Genomic DNA, 15,812 nt, shown 5'->3' with positions numbered 1-15,812 from the left:
AAGAACACTTTTGTGTCCTGTTCGCACTCAACGCACTCTCGTTCAACCGGTTTATCCGTAGAGAGCGGTGGAATCGGGTTGCGTTCCAACTCATTAGTCGTGCGGGGATTTGAAATTTGAGTCTGTGAGTCAAACGTAGCAACCAATCAATGCACGTCAGACGCGATTTAGTCAGATGAATGAGTAAACATGTTCGTACTGAAGCGACATTTAGTATGCCCTACATCTACCGATTAAAACGCGGCAACTGTCCCATTTTCTCCTATCGATATCCGTCGCTCTCGGGAATTTCATGTCAGCCAGCGCCAGGGTCCCTTAAAGGAGTTGCGGACAGTGAAATTCTCGTGGGGTATAAAAATCAGTTTAGTGTGGTGATGAACTACAAACCAGAAACTTGCGTGACTTTAAGAAGCAGTGCACAAACGAACAACAAGACCGACTTCTCTTGTTCTTGGCGTAACTGATTTCGCATTATGGCCTCCCGCGGCTGAATTGAACTGTTTGGAATGCAAATGAGGCCACAAAAATTCAAATTTACTGCGCACCATGGCAGCCGGTGTGTTTACAAATCCTACGCGGAAGAATGCACGTTCGATGATGATGTGTGCACGGTCTCCCCCCGAACAACAACACGGAAGCTGGGCTTGTCATTTCGATTAAAAGTGACCGGTTTGAACCCATGTGATCGGGCCTAGCAAAAATAGGGGAACGCTTGTTTTCGTGGACCGACAGACCTCGCCATGCAGTGTAGACGAGAAACCAAAGAACACGTCCAAGTCAGTCATCTTGAGTGCATGAAGCTCACTATTCCATGGTGAGGTCCGATGGGGATGTATCTCTCGTTCATAACGGCCCGCTTCAAACAAATGTGTTCCACCAAGCCACCTAATTTGTCAGCTGGTATGATATTTGGGATATCACGGTATACTAGCTAAATGAACTGTTACCTTTAGACAATGTACCGCGATACCTTGAATATCTTACCAACTGTAACATGAGGTGGCCTGGTGCAGCACATTCAGTTGTAGAATATCATAAATGAGAGATTCAGTCGAGTCTCTCATAGAAGCCAAGTTGATTTGCAAATGAGTGTAGTTCTCGAAAACAGTCCAATTTGTGTTCAAGTAGAACATAAGGTTGACGGAAACTCGGAGAGTGCGCCTACCTGATGAGCCCCAAGAAGGACGAAACCGGTCGTGGGCTGTCGAAGAGTTTTCAGCAACCTTGTGAGTAGTGTGTTGTGGTTGGACGATGTGGCTGATCATCCGTACACTGCAGCTCATCAGCAGAGTGTATGTGGCGAATTCACAGGAGAAATTTGAATCGGATGAGCAAACTACTGCTTCAAAAGTGAGGAAAAGTTAAATGAAATCTATCCCCATTTATCGATTTCCACACAAGGACGATTCATTTCCCGGGCACAAGATATGACCCTGTGCGGCTACTAATAACCGGATATTTCGAAAACTATTGCTTCCTGGTGTGTGCGTTGTGACTCAATGTCCGCTTGCGAACGAAAGCCAATGCTACTATCAAATTGCAAGTAATCTGTTATTGGAGGAAAACACCTCACAAGCCGTATGTTCCTTCCATCTGGAAAGTTGTTACTCGAGGGGGCGGTCAACCTACACCGATCACATGGTATAGGTGAGGACCGAGCAGCGGTAATTTCTTCCTACATGTGGGCGGTGTCTCTACCTAGCTACTAGCCGGTAGGTCGCGGGTTCGACTTTTTCGCATTATTCCTAACGAAGGATGAAGACGCTCTTCGGCTTTTCAGCAACTTCACTTGCAGGATGAGATTTCGAGGTAAATTCATACCTGGACTGCAACTTCATGGGCGAAGTGGCAGACTATGGGTAAATAATATTTAGGTCTGGTAGCACGACAGAGTTACGCTTAATCCATCACGTGCTGTTTACTTTTCTCGTGGTCCTCATTCTAGTACAGACAGTTAACCAGAAAAACAGTAATAGGTCAAGTAATAAATAATAAATCGTCCGGCTGTAACACCCTTCCGGTGCCTAGCTGCCACGCCACCGGAAGGTCGCATGAGGGCTGAGATACTGCCAGCTTCCCCAAGCCTAGATGCAGAGGTCCGCTTCGAACCACGGACCTTCTGGTCAGTCAGTTCGCGCTCTAACCGATTGAGCCATGTCGCCCCATAGTAATAGCTTAGTCAGTAGTAACGCCGCGATCAGTATACACAGTTACACTCCATCGATATACAGGGTGCGAATTCCATCACACCAGGACTGAGTGTCACATTCGTACTGGAGACTTTTACAGCCAACTAACTTTTTTTCTGTTTTATTGCAGAATGAGAAAGTATGTTGTTCGTATTAGTCATCTCTCTCTCTCTCTGGGTTAGTCCCTCGTAAACTAAAGACGTTATGACACGTCTTCATCAGGAATGCATTAAAAACACAGATTACAGATGAAATTTGAGAATTTTACGATGCACAATATGAATTTCACTAACTAATTTGGTTTTTCGAGAGACTAACCTGGAACCCAGGCAATCAGTTCAGTCGGTACGATATTCGAGATATCGCGATACATATATATTTTGTAATGCAGTACCCTAAGGTTACTGAAAACTCCTCGACATCCCACGCCTCGACATCCACGACCGGTTTCGCCCTTCTTGGGGCTCATCAAGTAGGTTGCCTTGAAACAATAAAACCGAGAGATTCAGCTGGGTTCCAGGCGTGTCTCTCGAAAAACCAAATTAGTTTGCAAATGAGTGTATTTCGCCAAATTGTGCAATTCGGACTCAAGTAAAACGTAAGGTTGAGAGAAACTCGGGGACTGCGCCTACCTGATGAGCCCCAAGAAGGGAGAAACCAGTCGTGGGCTGTCAGAGTTTTCAGCAACCTTGTGAGTAGTTTTCTTTATGGAAATATACTGCGATATCTCGAGTATCGTGCCAACTGAAACATGAGGTGGCATGTGTGCAGCACATTCAGTTGTAGAATATCATAAACGAGAGATTCATTTGAGTCTTTCGTGAAAACCAAATTGGTTTGCAAATGAGTGTATTTCTCGAAAACAGATCAATTCGGGTTCAATTAGAACATAAGGTTGACGGAAACTCGGGGATTGCGCCTACCTGATGAGCCCGAACTGGAAGGGCGAAACCGGTAGTGGGCTGTCGAGGAGTTTTCAGCAACCTTATGGTAGTGTATTACAAAATACGAATTTTCGTTTTTCTCATCTCCACCCCAATGATCTAACAGTATCTGAGAGAGACCATTCAGCCTTTGAGTTGCAGGGTGGCCAAGTTTATTGATTGGATTTAACGTCATCACCCTTCTCTCCATGACACAATCAGCTCCGGCTTGTCGCAATGAATTGGTGACACTACCTTGAAATACCAAAGTTTCCGGCTCACCGTATCGGTGGATTATGGCTACAAAAGGTCTGGAAGCTTCCTCTTGGAGAAGAGACCAGAAATGCTGTTCAGGTATACCGTTCAAATGACACGCGGACAGCCCTGGTCCCTTAAGGGTTTTACTCTTCAAACAGAAGGTTCCCCTACCTTTAATTTGAAAACCTTGTTTGTCAGCAACGTAGCAATTCGCAAGAAACCGCACCCGTCCGGGGTTTCATGCGTTTGTTACTGGTGTATGAGCCTCAGTAAACTCATATATCCTCAGTAGGAAATCAGCTCCTCAGTGCGGAAAACAAAGATACCAGCATTTGAGAAGCAAATATTGACCGCGTAGGTACGCTGTCGCTGTCACGCTGGCATAGAGACCATCGCGAAGACTTCACACCTTAGTAATGTACTATTCATAAGGTTGCTGAAAATCCGTCGACAGCCGACGACCGGTTTCGTCCTTCCCCTTTGGGCTCATCAGGTAGGCGCAGCCCCCGAGTTTCCGTCAACCTTATGTTCTATTTGAAACCAAATTGCACGAAATTAGCGAATATACACTCATTTGTAAACTAATTCGGTTTTTCGAGAGACTCACCTGGAACCCAGCTGAATCTCTCGTTTGTGATGTTCTCAGGCAACTGAATGTGTTGCACCAGGCCGCCTCATGTTCCAGTCACTACACACACCTCGCTCATACCTTACCCCAGACATGGCATAATCGCTTTCACACCCACCTCCTAGGTCAAAGGTTGCTTGCACCACTCCGAACTAGGCATGACAGACGATGGCTCGACAACACCTCACCAAGCGACCGCGGCTTGTAGCTTGTTCAGGTGAGATTCCTGCCACAAAACCCAACACTCCTTCCCTTCGTTGGCCAAAGATATCTGAGTTTTGCTGCTCTTCTGTCCGTCTGCTCACGATAGCCTCGAGGTAAACGTTTTCGTAGCAAACTTGAAACCGCTGAAGTATCAGCAAAATAGACCCAGGTAAATCGATAACTGCTGACAAGGTCATCAGGGAAGGGATTTTTCGAAAGCCCAACAAATGGTACCCTTAGGAGAATTCGGATAGACACGAAAACGCTGGCTTACCCCGCAAAAAACGGAACTTACCTCAAGTCAAACTCCTCACCCCAGAAGAGCATATCGCCCGAAAGCTTGCTTGTGGTCCGAGCAAACGTTTTACCATCCAGTAAAATTTCACAATGATACCTGGAAAGAAGAGGATTCGGGAACAGTGGCTATTCTCTCCGTTTCTGGTACACGCAAGGTAGTATGGTCAAAAAAATCAGTGCTCGGGAATAGGTGTATTCGTGGCGTGAATGGGGACTCTGTAGTAAATTGCAATATTTTATCATTAAGAATAAAAGTGGACTAGAGAGGGAGTAGTCAATGCGATGGATTTTTCAAGAAATCTGACTGCTTGGGAGCGGTCAAGTGGACCGTCATTAAATTAGTCCATTCCCCCGGACCAAGACTTTGATCTGGGGATGTCAACTATGAAAGCAGAATGTGTATCCCAGGAGCTTCTGTTGGTGCAGTCACTGCATCGAATTTCGGAGCAGACTGTCGGAGCATCCAGCGATACCGACTAAATCTTTTACGACCATCCGGTGTCCGAACTAGATGATCTACTTACCTACAGCAGTAAGTGTCGAAGCGGGCCTTAGTGATCGATCAGGTGGACACACTCCTTAATTATGGTGAATGTCTTGCTTGTAATAATGATTTGTGAGCTGAAACAGCTAGCCATGATGAAGCCAAAGGCTTCTGGAGCCGGGCAGTTGGTGGTAGTCCACACCTTTGTCCCATCACTGGGCTTCTTCCAAAGTGCGACCCTCTGAATGTCCTCTTCGTCGTAACACTTTTTCGGTGCCCAACCACCATGCCACTTGGAAGAAGCATTAGACTCTAGACAAGAACAGTTGAGATACTGACTGGTATTGGGGGTCGAACCACAGACCTTCCGGTCAATAAGTTCGCCCATTAACCACTGAGCTACCTCGAGCTGAGAACCTCTAGACCTGAAAATTTCACACATGAACTGTCTCGGACCGCGATGATATCAACGACCCAGTTGATTGGACGACTTGATCACTGTCTGAACGATGTCCTCCGATAATCATCCGTTCGTTGATCAGAGCAGCGCACTGATAAGAGATGACGTGGCCTGATGTCTAGCTCAGCAACAGAGATTACATACACTACGTGTTTCTTGTACAGGGGTGGACGAGTCAACTCCACGAGTAAGCAAACACGCGTTTTAAATATGACCGTCAAATGCAATTTGAAACATAACATGCATCAGTCATGATCAACCTGTCGCTCAGTGGGGTTTGGTGAGTGTCTGTAACTGATAGACCAGGAGCAGGGGTGTCCGGAGGCCAGCCGACCCTGATAACCGAAAAGCGCGTCAGTTAGACGGGTGTGTCACGTGCGGATTGCGGACCAAACGAAGGCATGCCCTGATTGGCCAGCCAATCCGAGTCGAGCATCTTTGACTCGACGCCTCTCGCCCCCTCATGGAGATTCTGGCACGACCTTGTGGAACACTCTGTGACTACCCTATAAAAACGGTTGTAATAATTTTCCTTGTTCTCCATAAGGGGCTGTGTAGAGCTACCGTGCCTCTTGATATACCATAGTGGGCGGGGCAGGAAGCCAAGGGACCGACACAGAGTTGCACTACCGTAAATCAAGTCACAACAGGGGGCTTCAGGTCTTTCAGGTGTAACAAGAGAAAATCGCAAGTCTTCTATTTGATCACAACTACGCTGTAGCCCATGGAAGCGCCAACTCTCTGTGTAGGCAGAGAAAATGTTTAGCCTCATCTGAGACATTGGGGGGGGGGGGCTCCAGGCATCTGATGCTGCCTATTCTGAAGATAACTCAAAAGTAATTAGGCGCCAGGACAATTTTTAGTCGGATGTTGAAATCAAAGCTCTTCTATCATGTTGGACTTGGTTCGAGGGGTGGTCGCAACACTTTGACCTTCGGGCCGTGCTTGTTCCTTTACGGACTAGATGAGAAATCCCCTTTGGACTTCAAGGTCACATATGCTGACTCACGAGATTCTGTCACAAAAAGGGAGTGAATGATCGTCAACGGGTCATGTGGATGTGCCTCAGTGACGGCAAACGATCTCAGGAACCAATTACAACCCGTCTAGCAAACATCTTTCAACTTTCCAAGTTTAGAAGCTGCAGTAACTCTCCAAAAGGGACCCATGTGAAAAACGGCAACGGTATGCGTCCCTTCAGAGCTGCGAATTTCACTCGCGACCTCCAGGAGTCTAACTGCACCATACGCTTGAACCGCTTGACCAGAAATCCAGCCGGAGAACCTTCCATGTAATCCGTACAAATGACACAAATAAATAACAATCGAGGTTAGAATAACGAATGGTCGTTTTTGTTGTTACCGTAAACACAGTTATTGATCACTTGAAAGACAACAAAGTCAGCTGAAACTTGGTAGAAATTGTATACGTTCTACCTGGTGGCTTAATTTGCTTACAGCAGTTAGTAGGCACCAGCAGGTAGTTGGTCCATTGACGCCCCACTGAGCGCGACAGGTGGTGATAGGCCTTTCTACTCACCTGCATCGTGACTGGACCGACCCATTGTCTCTATGCTTCAGTTCACCTGCTAGGACCGAGTGACTCATTATTACTTTCCTCTAGGGTATGAGTCACCATGCGGGATAGTCAAACACCCTAAGACAAACAGAGGTAAAAGACGAAAAAACAAGTGTGTGTGGGGGGGGGCAAACTTACCGGTGCTGTCCCGTCAACCCTTTGGCCTCTTGAATCCAAACATGCAGACAGTTCTCGCGCCTTCTTTCCAAATCTCTGGTTGGCCGCACAAGACGTTTTAGGCTGTTGTTAGGCCGGGGGAGGGAGAAAGTTGAAAATTTAACGGTTTAGCTTATCGATACATTGGTGGCGGGTGGTTACTGGGACAGGGACCGTGTTGTGACCCGGCAACTAACGAAGGAGCAAAGAAGACATCAAACGGGCGATGACCGAAGTCCAAGAGAACGCAAAAAACAACTTTGGGATTTGTTGAGATACTGTCTCTGTTTCTGGATTAAGGTGTTACAAGCGTGTATCAGGTGTGGACATTAAGTACTGTTGCAGTGCATCCGACCGAAACCCACCGACAATGGAAAGTAAATTACACCTCAGTCGTAAACATTTCATGTTCTAACACCTGTGGAGCAAAGAGGTGTTCGGACATCTAATGGCGCCTTATCGGCGGAGAAAAAATCAGTTGAAGGGATTAACCAAAGCACTCACATAGACGCCGAGAAGCGTCGAGTACATCATTATGCCAAATTAGTATCCCAGCTGGTGCTACGAGACGAAGCCTCCAAGAGCTTGGCAAATCAGGATCGAATCGACGGGAGGTTTCGAAAGAAAACGTCGTAATCAGCCGTGTGGACCAATAGTGATTCACGGCCATACAAACCCTGTCTGTCCGCTTGAGGAAGTCGTTCGTTTGAGAACCATAAGGTAGTGGGGCTTGCTCCTGAGTCTATCACAAACGATCACAATCGGGGCAACTACGTTTCCGAGATCTGACGGTCTGGAAATGAGTGGCGCAGATTTTATTGGCGTGGGTCAGCAACCGGGCACAAGAATCACATTCCGGTGGGGGAGGGCCGTTTGACACACGCGGCACAAACATTTGCAATCGCTTTATTGATTTCAAAAGTGGGGTTTAAAGGCATACCACGAAAAACTACCGAAAGTTTAGCTGAACTCTCGCAGTCTGGATAGTCACATTCTAAGGAGTTCTCTCAATGCCGCCATACAACATCAAGGAGCATGTCAAACTCCACTGTTGAGTACGCTTCCAGCAAACTAGTCGGGAGGCTTAAGTTGCTAGATGTTGACAGCTCGATCAGTCAAACTGGGTTTCTCTACTAGAATGGTATCAGCTAAAGCTGGACCTGTTTGTCTACCGACAGCCATGCCATTCAAGTGGTTATTTGCCGAGCTTGGCAGTTGGATTGCAAACGTCTTACCATCAGTCGAGGTGGGACTGTCAGTGCGAGCTGACGGCTTCATTTGCATTGGTAATCAAATGTCTGCAATCCAACTGCCAAGTCCAGCAAACCGGTCAGCAACGAACCAGCGTAACCGAGTTCTCTACAGTATTCAACACAATCGCCAACCCCGTGCACTTGCCCGTAAGCAGCCTCTTCAAATTCAAAACGACTGTGTTCTGTTCACAACACAGTTAGACCCTTTTACGACGCAATGCAAATATCCAAGAGGATCTTATCCGTGGTGCTGTGGTCATGAAGTGGGACGTTGGTGAGTGGAAAACATCTTCGGGGTCTTTACTTGTCGACCATCGAGCAGCTGGAATAATCCAAAGCATATCCCAGAGCCCAAACGATCTGTCCAACCCCCCCCCCTTCACTTGCCGTCGCGGTGTCATCTGTATGAATATATTTCTCAAATGCTTTGGAAACACGTTGCAGATCTGTTGGTGCAGACGTCCCTGCACATCAGGTCAACAAACTTGGGGTGTTTGGCTGTCAAGTGTACCTGCGATACAATCCCTGTTCATACTGTCACTATACTACTGATTAATGCTATTCAGCAACCCTGAGACTGAATCGCACCATTCCCCCTCACAGCGACGTGTCGTTCGATTTAGACAACACGTTGATACTGTATTCATTTCACTAGTGCGTTGAAGTTTTATGTTTCGAACTGTTAACGACGGAATGGGTCAAGGGTTATTGAACACTACCCATTTCATACATGTAGCTACTCACAAGGTATCCGAAAACTCTTCAGCAACTGTCAACCAATTTCGTTCCTCCAACTCGGGTTCATCAGATAGGCGCAGCCCTCGAGTGCCCCTGAGCAAATTTTGACGAATACTCTCATTTGCACTCGAATGTGTTTTTAACGGTAGATTAAACTGAATGCAGCTGGATCTCCCGGTGAGATGGCTCAGTGGTAAGAGCGCGATCATCATCATCATTATCATCATCATCATCGACAGCATGACATCAGTGTTCAACACCGATGCGGCTTGGGCAACCTGGCAGTATCCCAGCCCTCGTGCTTCCTTCGGGCAGCATGGCAGCTAGGCATCGGAAGGGTGTAACAGCTGAACGATTTTTTTTTATTTCAACCGAATGTGCTGCAACGGGTCGCCTCATGTTTCAGTTGGTATAATATCTAAAATATCACAGTAGATCGGCTAAACGAAGTGTGTTGTGAAGTCTCTAAGAAGAATATCATAGACGAAAGTTCCAGTTGAGTCTCGCGTGAAAACTAAAGTGATAGACGAATGGATGTGATTATCAAAACACCCAATTTAGTTAGAAGCTTCTAACGGCAGAACTTTTTTCCTAATCTTCAAAAATGCCGCACTCACTTCATTTTCTCCTTGTGAGCCATCGTGAACCAGCTTCGTTATGTTCTGTCTAAGTGTGACCTGGTTACACATCCCCTCTAATCGATTTGACGTCAGAAAACCCCGTTTCCCAAACTCTTTAACCTCGCCTCAGCGAATTCAGAAAAGTCCGCAAGATCACTGTCAGTTTTCTACAGTAATCTTACACACCAATCCTTCTGAAACTGGATATGGGTAAACGAGCTCAGAGAATGCTGTTTGACGGTCGAAATCCCCAACGGTTGTTGGTTGCTATGGTACATGGCATACTACCATAACCCCAGCTCAAGGGTTAAACTGTTACTGCAACGGCATACCTTCTACTAACTACAAATCACTACATAAAGCTGCTTCCTGATAGCCAAGAAGAAAGAACGATGGATAAGGTCAAGATCAGTCATGTGATGTCTAACTGATTTCCGGATCCACGATTTCTCGGCCCTGAAGAGGAGTAGGGTCCTTCGACGCTCTGGGGGGGGGGAATTTCCAGTTCGCCATCAGCCTGCTTGTCGACAAGGTGGCGAGGCAAAGTGTACAAAGTCAGGGCGAATGCCTTGCACTAGCAGTCTGGCAAGAATTTGATGAGTTTCACCACATTCAGTGTACCACACAGACTCAGTTGCCACCCCCCCCCTTCAGTGACAATCACATGTCCGTCTTACCACCGAAAAGTCGGTTACATTTGTATCAACACAACTGCCGATCATGTTTCAAAACCACTGTGTTGCAAATGTAAAAATGGACACTTCGCTGAGCTGGATTTGTTGCGTAAAGGTATTGCACACCTCGGGCCTTGTGACACTCACCTGAGGGTGCGCAATTTCGGAGCTGAGCATGACAAATTCAATCTATCAATGCGGCCAGATGCCAACAGTTCAGGTTCTGCTATAGGGCTATCACGCCTCGGAAGAATGCCGCATTGACTGGTGTTGGAAATGCGCAGCGAATTCACCTGACTCAGGACTGCTATTCATGAAGAAATCGTTCATTTGTAAGACACTTTCGGTGCCTCACCACCATGACACCCAAAAAAGGCACAGGAACTAAGAGACATGACAAGAGCTATCGAGCTATCGGTTCGAGCCACGAATATTCCGATCAAGAAGTTCTCGCCTTAACCAGAGAGCTATCTCGAGCTCACTAAACTACTCACTAGACTATTCGACTTTTAAAGGAACTTGCTACAAATTCAACTTCAGGTGGATTCGACTGAAATGCCGAACAGTTTGTGAGACCTTGTCAACCTCTGCCTTGATTCGTGTCCTCATAGGCTTAGTGGTTGAAGCGAGAAATTACTGACCGCAACGTCCGTGGTTCCAACCCGACACCTGTATTTCAACCTCCCCTGTCTAGGCTTACGCAATCTAACAGTATCCCATCCCCCATGCTTCTTCTGAGTGGCATGGCAGTTGGGCACCGAAAAGGTGCTATAGTTGAACGATAAGTCATAAAACTTCCATTGATTATCTATCTTCAGATGGCTTGACACCAGCAAATTCCTGGTGCACGATGCTCCGATCATCCATCCAGACTTTGATGTATATCTCCCAGCAAAGAGCGATAGTCAATGTTTATCACCTGTCACGGTGTGCGCGAAAGTTTTTGTTCCATCAAGCAATAAGCAACATTTCCTACCATGCAGTTTATTTCTGGATAAAAAAAGGTATGCACAAAAGGAGATAATCGATAAGTGAGGTTTTAGTCTACTGCAAGCAAACCTGTTGTTCCTCAGTGTTCCATCTTCTCTCAAGCTTGGGGCGAGATGGCTCAGTTGTTAGAGCGCAAATTTATTGACCGGAAGGTCCGTGGTTTGAACACGACCTCTGTCTGTCGACTTCCCCTGTCTACGCCTGGGCAATTTGGCAATATCCCAGCCCTTTTGCAACCTTCGGGTGGCAGCTAGGCACCGGAAGGGTGCTACAGCTGAACGCTTTCTTTCTTTCTTTCTTTCTTTGTGTTGGGGGGTCGGAACTCCATAAACGCTCTCATTTGCACACCCATTCGGTTTGGCTGAAGACCCAAATGGATCCAGCGGAATCTCCTGTTTATGATAGTCTGCTTCATGCTTCAGCTGGTACGATGTCGCAATACGTTTTTGTCCGGACGTAACACACTACTCATAAGGTTGCTGAAAACCCTTCGACAACCCACGACAGGTTTCGCCCTCCTTGGGGTTGGACTTGTTCGATTTAAATCCAAGTTGGGCAGAGATCGATTGTCCATGTGTTACGTAATGACAATCTGTTATATCTAGACGAAAAACTATCACGAAATCTCGAATATTGTACCAACTGAAACATGGAGGGGTCTGGTGCAGCACATTCAGTTGCATAAGAACATCAAAAACAAGAAGTTCGGCTGGGTTCAGTTGAGTGCCTTGTCAAAACCAAGATGAGAGCATTTCATAGATTCTTTCGAATCTGGGTCCAAGTAGAACATGAGGTTGACGGAAACTTGGGGACTGTGCCTACTTGATGAGCCCGAGTTGTAACCGGGCGAAACCGGTCAACAGCTGTCAAAGTTTTCAGCAACCTTATGAGTAGTGTCTTACATGTGACAGTACAGAGTGCGGTGAAATGAACTGATGTGAGTTATTTGGCTGGGTCGATCAGTACCCATCGCACTTATATTAGTATCAGCTGTTGATATAAAAAAATCCCCATTTGAAGTCTACTTTGGTCGGTGTTACCACCCCCAAGGTGTAAGCGAAAATTCCAACCACATACTGTTAGAGTTTGTTCATTTCATAGGGCTGCGTCAACAAGACTTTAGTTGATGAGCTCAATGTAAACTACAGATTCTTCTGCTCAGTTCAAAGTACATTTACTTCAACGTGTCGGTGTGCTGGTTGTCGCACTTAGTGACCAATTAGATTTGCAACTGTTGCCATGGTGAGCTTGTTCAAATTTGACTGTTGTTTTGGCGACAACATAATTGTTTTCGGCTAACAGCTAAAGGACTTAACTGTTGGCAGATGGTGGTATTCAGCCGGAAAGCAGGTCAAGGACGGATAGCGTACTTGTTGAGTGCAGTTCGAAGTGCGGTTTTTACTAAAAAGTTGGACGATGAACCAAGAGCCGAGAAACCTCTCAAGAAGAGCTCCATGCGCCTTCCAAGCGCATGAAAACCGAAAGGGGAAACTTCACAGACGTCACCAAATGTGCTGCACAAGGTCGCCTCACGTTTCATTTGGTAGGACAGTCAATAAATCACTGTCCAGACGGCGGCTGAAAACTCTTCGAAGGCCCCGAGAATGACGAAACCGGTCGTGGGCTGTCAAGAAGTTTTCAGCACTTTATGAGTACCATGTTCTGCCTAAACAGCGGTCTTTGTTTATTTGGCATGCCACAAGAACCGGGATTGCTTCCACCCCCGTTCGAAGGCCCCGAGCGAGAATGACCCGGTCGTGGGCTGTCAAGAAGTTTTCAGCAACTTATGAGTACCATGTTCTGTCTAAACAGCGGTCTTTGTTTATTTGGCATGCCACAAGAACCGGGATTGCTTCCACCCCCGTTAACGGATAGTTGGACGCTGTTCCGAAGCAGAACTGACAGTAACGGACAACTTTCAATTTTAACTTATTTAGGCAATGTACGCTAACACTGCATGAATGCGATTCAGTGCCTGGGCCTATTTCATCAGTACAATGTCACGCAAAGCACGAACTTTTCGAACAGTCCTGTGCCACACAAAGTAGCAGAATTACATCTCAGGACACCGCGGCCTCGGTATGGTTCAGGTGAAGCGGGAACAAGACAGTGGATAAACTGGACAACATGAAAACGAATATGGATATGGCTTTTTTAATGCGGCCAGTCGCCAGTCTTCTATCAAGCACCGAGGCGCTCCGATGATGTCTACCTCCTCCAGTACAGTTGCATAACCTGGACGACTTCAATTACAATCTACTTACTTGAAAAGTGATCTGTTCAACGGTGGTGTACATCGATAATCCAAAATAGGTCGAATCTTTTCGGGCGCACAGTTTTCCTCATCCGAACTCGCTCGAGAACCAAAGCTGGAACAGCTGAGAGATGACCGTGACGAGGATCTTGCACACCCAAACATGTACCACAGCGCGTCCTCAGTGGCACATCTGGGACCGCGTCTCATTGTTGCTTCGGGTTCTGTTTGGAGTTTGGAAGGTGTACGGCCGAAACAAAGGACCATAGTACTGGGTGGACAGTCCAGCTCACATCTGGACTACCGGGTCTGTGCATAATAGCCGAAAGCCTCGAAAGTTTGTGGCATGCGCACGACAAGGCCCCACAATATCAAGCGCTCAGTCTGGCAGCACGACGTACACGTGCCATTATGACTGCCTACATGTGCACGTTAACGCGTAAGGGTGACGCACACAGACGTCGGTGCGGTGAGTGCGCCTGATGTGCACATCGGTCCGCGTCCCAACAGCTGTCCTCGTCTCGATTGGTCAGCTGTAAACGCACACGTTTGGACACACTCACGCGCGTGCGCACGCACCTACGGCCGATTGGCCCAAACAGAGCGAGCAAACGTTCATCATCCATTATGAATTTCTAACGGTGCTTACGGCTCAATATCTTGTTGTGGTAGTCGCGACAACTTGCAAACACTAACATTGATTATAAAATCTGTCAGACTTGCAAGGTTTGGGGTGTATGAATAACAGCTCAGCTTGTGGAATTAAATTCAATTGTTAATTTAGTTGGTGTTAACGGGAGACTCAACTGAAGTGCAGCTGAATCACATGTATGATATTGTTCAATTGAACGTGCTACACAGAGGCTACCTCATGTTTCAGCTGGTACGCTATTCGGGATAAGGTAGTATATTTTCTTGGCATAACCGGCTGCAAATTCTTAGACAGCCCACTCCCGTTTTCGTCCATCCTGAGGCAGGTAAAGTTCTCTCCGCGCTTGAAGAATGAACTGTACGTGGTTCGTGTGTACAACACCAACTAACTGATGCAACCATTTGACTCAATGCTATAAATATGGCTTAAAATGTAAAATGCTTGTTGTTGTCATGACCTCCTATGACCTCATAAGAACTCTGTACCTGCACCACTAACCTATTCGGTCGGAATTGCTGCAGTAGTAACGATAGCACCAGGAAGAGCGATTTACATAAGAACGGGGGAGTAGAATTCCTGATCAATATGAAGAAAACTTTTTCAATGGGACAATGAAAAAGTCGTCACAGTTGATTGTACAATACCTATGGAAAAGTGGAACTTCTTGGGTTCAGCCGGGCTTCATTTGGGGATCAAAGCATGGGTGTCAAAAAAGCAACTCAGGAAGAACAGGGAAGGAGAAAGCGCCACTCAGTGTTAGCGCACATCTCAAGAGTACCTCTCACCAGTGGTCAGGCTACAAGACACCGTGGTCTCACACAGTCCCACATTGCTTCATGTATCAACTTGATGTCAGTATGCTCATCGTCTGCAATATCAGATGAGATTGATAAACTGAACGTGTGATTGGCTTCCAAAAATGAAATCATTGACCACTTAGTGCAAGTTCTAACACGTGCACAAAACTCCTCTAAGCATTTTGATGAAGGAAACTACTCAGAGGGTTGCTGAAAATTCTTCGACAGTTTCCTTCAAAAAAATACACCGTGATATCGTGCTAACTAAAACATGAAGCGGTCTTTTTGCAGCAGATACAGTTGAAGAACATTGCGACCGAGAGATTCAGCTGGATTTCAGTTGGGTCTCTCGTTAGAAGTAAATTGGTGTGCAATGCATTTCATGCGGGTATTGTTTTATAGCTGCTGACCGTTTTCAGAACAGTGTCAAAACGGATCATGGGGCAACAGGGCTTGTCTTGCAAATGATATCTGTGAGGAACCAACCACGATCACGTGATCTATCATGTGAAATGAAGCCTGCCACCGGTCGGGCTAAACTTGTTCAGCCACAAAAACACATCTCGATCGCCCAACCTCACTTCAAACAGGTTAGCATGGATCTCGAGAAATACACTCATTTGCAAATCAATTTGGTTTTCATGGAAGACTCAATTG

At 46.5% G+C, this 15,812-nt stretch overlaps 2 protein-coding genes across 2 annotated transcripts in view; one reads left to right on the top strand and one right to left on the bottom strand.

The window, feature by feature from the left end:
• T265_11101 (hypothetical protein) overlaps window positions 1-14,154 on the bottom strand; it is a gene marked incomplete at both ends in the record, with an annotated part of 39,821 nt that extends 25,667 nt beyond the window's left edge. Inside the window, 3 exons of the mRNA XM_009177664.1 lie at window positions 4,498-4,596; window positions 10,610-10,726; window positions 13,717-14,154. Of these exons, the coding sequence (XP_009175928.1) occupies window positions 4,498-4,596; window positions 10,610-10,726; window positions 13,717-13,973 (473 nt within the window). The remainder of the gene's footprint in view (window positions 1-4,497; window positions 4,597-10,609; window positions 10,727-13,716) is intronic.
• Window positions 2,575-11,706, top strand: T265_11100 (hypothetical protein; the record flags this gene model as incomplete). Its single annotated transcript, XM_009177665.1, has 5 exons — window positions 2,575-2,661; window positions 8,326-8,577; window positions 9,419-9,573; window positions 11,281-11,389; window positions 11,506-11,706. The coding sequence occupies 5 exons, from the start codon at window positions 2,575-2,577 to the stop codon at window positions 11,704-11,706; spliced, it is 804 nt and encodes a 267-aa protein (XP_009175929.1).
• Window positions 14,155-15,812: the final 1,658 nt, after the last annotated feature.

Source organism: Opisthorchis viverrini (assembly GCF_000715545.1).
Source record: "Opisthorchis viverrini unplaced genomic scaffold opera_v5_448, whole genome shotgun sequence".
Classification (NCBI taxonomy): domain Eukaryota; kingdom Metazoa; phylum Platyhelminthes; class Trematoda; order Opisthorchiida; family Opisthorchiidae; genus Opisthorchis; species Opisthorchis viverrini.
Note: the sequence above shows the minus strand (reverse complement) of the source record. Positions and strands in the feature narration are given on the sequence as shown.